At 41.0% G+C, this 3525-nt stretch overlaps 1 protein-coding gene across 1 annotated transcript; it reads right to left on the minus strand.

Annotated features, from left to right (window-relative positions):
* Positions 1–1839: 1839 nt before the first annotated feature.
* Positions 1840–2547, minus strand: LOC149248431 (uncharacterized). Its single transcript, XM_089449910.1, has one exon. It carries the CDS (start codon positions 2545–2547, stop codon positions 1840–1842), a length of 708 nt encoding a protein of 235 aa, XP_089306036.1.
* Positions 2548–3525: the final 978 nt, after the last annotated feature.

Genomic DNA, 3525 nt, shown 5'->3' on the forward strand with positions numbered 1-3525 from the left:
GTTTGGGACAGACCCGTTTGCCCAGTAGGATGAGCTTGCTGGGTATTAGGTTGTCCTTGTGCAACTGAGGGTTGCCCTTGCGGAATAGATGGTTGAGCGGGCTGGATGGCCATTTGACCTTGAGGTCGACCAGCTTGTCCAGAAGGATGACTAGGCTGGGCAGTGGGTTGGCCCTGCTGTACGTAAGGCTGACCTCCCTGCCCAGAAGGGTACCTCTGCTGGACTGCCAATTGTCCTTGTTGAGTATAAGTTTGTCCTGCTTGTCCAGAGGGATAACCTTGCTGGACACCAGGTTGACCTTGTTGGATGTAAGGTTGTCCTGGTTGTCCAGACGGGTAACCTTGCTGGGTACTGTTAGCGCTTGAGATTTCACCTCAGGCTGAAAAGGTAAATCATCAAGGCTACATCAAACCATTTCACCTCGTAGCTAGCCCTACGAGGTATGAGAAGGCTCTCTCGGGTCAGATTTGATAGATCTTTCAATATGATTAGGCTGACCAATTAAGAATAAAGATTTTAGGCTAGTAAATTGATAAGGGGGGTTGATTTAATGATTTTTGGGGTTTTTAATGACGGGGTTTTTCTGGGCTGCATGGGCAAAATCACAGCTTGAAACAGAGAAATATAATGACTACACAGATTATTAAGTGAGGCAAGGTAGGCAAGCGATTTAACACCAAATCTAGATTTTAAATGGGATGGCAAGACTGGTGAGGAGCTGACAAGGGCAAACAATAACTTTGAATCCTTGTCAAACAGAGGAAAACATTGAACATGAGCAAATTTATAGGAGGAGCATACAATACTATGAATTCCTACCTAATCACTTCATTTGCTCAAATAGATATGATCATGAGGTGAATGAAACATAACAGTTTACATATGAGACAAAGGGAAAAACTTATGCTAAATCAACATACCACATGAATCTCAGCAAACAAAGCTGTGAAATTCCATTAAATTCTCTGTCATAAAACTGTACAATAAAAAGCTCTCTGCTTCTCCAGCAGCTCCCAGCGCTCACAAAAACTCTCCTCTCTCTACTCTCTAACTCTTTCTACCAAATGAATTTTTTTTAATACAATAATAAAATCAAACTGCTCCCAAAAACAGGGGCGCTGTTTTAACTATCATTACAAAAAGTAGGAAAGGGCGTTTCCTAAACATAGAACTGCGTTCTGTAAATCTTATGACAATTGGCCAGTTGAGAGATAAATCCGGAGCAAAAATCTCATGAAATCATAATTGAGGATGAAAATAGGCGAATTTGTTTATTTTGAAATCTTTGGAGCGCTGCTTAACTGAGGTTATAGATAAGAAAACGAATTTTATGCATCTGGTAACAGGTGTCTTCTGGTGACTAAAGTGAAGGGCAGGTGTCAATCCCATTTGCTGAAGCTACAGGCAATCGAATCCTGAATGCCAGTTTGCAACCGCTCCCCAAATCTGGAAATGCGTTGGCTATTTTAATAAAACAAACTTTCCACCGGTTTCAGATTATGGTGACAACTAAGAGTCCCAACAATTGCCCGCAATTCCCACAAAATCTCCAAAAGATCGCACCGTGATCTGGATCTTGGCATTGTGAAAGCCATATGTCAATTCATGTGTATTACGCTGCTCCAATTATATCAACACTCCTCCAGTCAAGGAAAATGCAGTAATGTTTCTTCAAATGTAGATAATTAACCCAACGAATAGTTTGGAGATGCTACCAATCTAGATATCCCTTCAGTGTTGGGCTATATCAAGGCTGACAATGCATTAACATAGCACTGGAAAATTGACGTCGATCACTCTCCAATTTGTAACGCTCTTCATCCCGCCTTGTTAGCTGACTTAAATTTCAAACTGTGGCGACAATTCCATTCCATAATGCAAGCAACAGTTAGAAATTAATGCATGTGCTCCATGTTCATTGATTGAATACCTCCAGTACCGTTGAGAAGATATGTGATTGTCTATGTGTTGTCTGGAAACCAAACCTCGAAAATTCCCCAGAAAAACATCATAACCTTGATCATAAGCTGCAAATGCTTGAGAGCCAACTACTCCATTTGACACCCAACCCAAAGAAGAATCCAACAATCCATGCTGTAAGTAAACAACCTTCTTTGAATCACGTCTCGGTATTCTTTCCAGGAGGAAGACATGACCATCAGCAGTAATGACGCGAATAGCCTCATATGGATATCCCAATTCTGTTATAACATCTCCACATGTGCGTGCATCTGTATTCAAGGATTGCTGAAATTTTGTTTGTCGAAAAGTGGAATTCGGATCCCAATCATTAAGAGTAGATGTTTGCACATGAACATCATTATCACTAGCAGACATGCCATGACTTTTGCAAGCCTGTATACTTGTGATGAGCCTTTTGAACGCCAACCTACATGTTTCGAAAGGAGACAGGAGAAAGTAAAGTTCTTTACGCACAATATCAAATGCAACTTCTATAACAATCTCTATAACAAGCTGAAGATCCTCAACTACACCACGTCTCCGATCCGTAGTACGATGAACTACATGATCTTTGAAGCTATTCATTCTTTTGCTTGCCAATCCATACATGTGGCTCCAACTTCCTCTGCTACTTGGAGAAACAAGCAACGATCTAGTCCACCCCGTAGAATTTCTGGAAGAATTAGGGAAAGGCAGTAACACATTACCTGAATGCCTTCCAAGACGCCAGCCTTCCCTGGTAATATAGCAAGAACAAGAGCAGAAATCCCATTGACTAATCGCAAGATGTTACTGAAGGTTTCTTGTGCAAATGTTTTTACTGACCTCTGTTCTTGCTATTGTTCTTGCATTTCTCACATTTTGTTGTTATACTGCTAGCACTTGAATGATCTAGCTTGACCAGTTCAACTAAACCCCATATTTTGTCCATTTTCTCTGCCTTGTGAAAAGCAAAATTATCACTAAAATCATAGCATAATCTCAGAGTTTGAACTCAAAATGTTCAGTGTTGCTGTGTTCGTATCTATCCACAGACAGGGGTCCTCCACGTATTTTCTGTAAAGATTGGCACTGCTGAAGTTGCGTCTTAAAAATTTCGCCACTAACTCAAGAGACCGACATAACACTGGTACCAAAGCAAACTTAATGGCCATCGGTGAAGAAACAAAGACAAAGCAGTATAGAAGATAGATGAAATCCTTGGTAGCAATAAGTGACTGGAGCCATAATTGAATAGCTTGAAGATTCCATGCCCTTGGCCTCCCATATATTGAATATATGGAATAAGAACAGGAGAATCCAGTGCCCACTAATGTAAAACGGTAAGCCCGATCCGAGAGACCCCAAGGAGAAAAAGGAAGCATCGCCATTATAGCCATGATCACCACCTGCAGGAGGCTTGCAGAACCCTGAATTTTAAAGTTGTTACACTTTGATCCTGCTGTCTTGTAACTTTTGTCTAGGAGCATGAAGAGAATAGTTCGATTTGTTGCTTGTGAGACTGCCTTCTTGTGTGAGAAATAAAAGGGTTCCAGCATCTAAACTGTTTGAAAGATGTAATAC

This window comes from Pinus tabuliformis, chromosome 7, assembly GCF_031772625.1.
Source record: "Pinus tabuliformis cultivar Carrire ecotype Pingquan chromosome 7, CPIR1, whole genome shotgun sequence".
Classification (NCBI taxonomy): Eukaryota; Viridiplantae; Streptophyta; class Pinopsida; order Pinales; family Pinaceae; genus Pinus; species Pinus tabuliformis.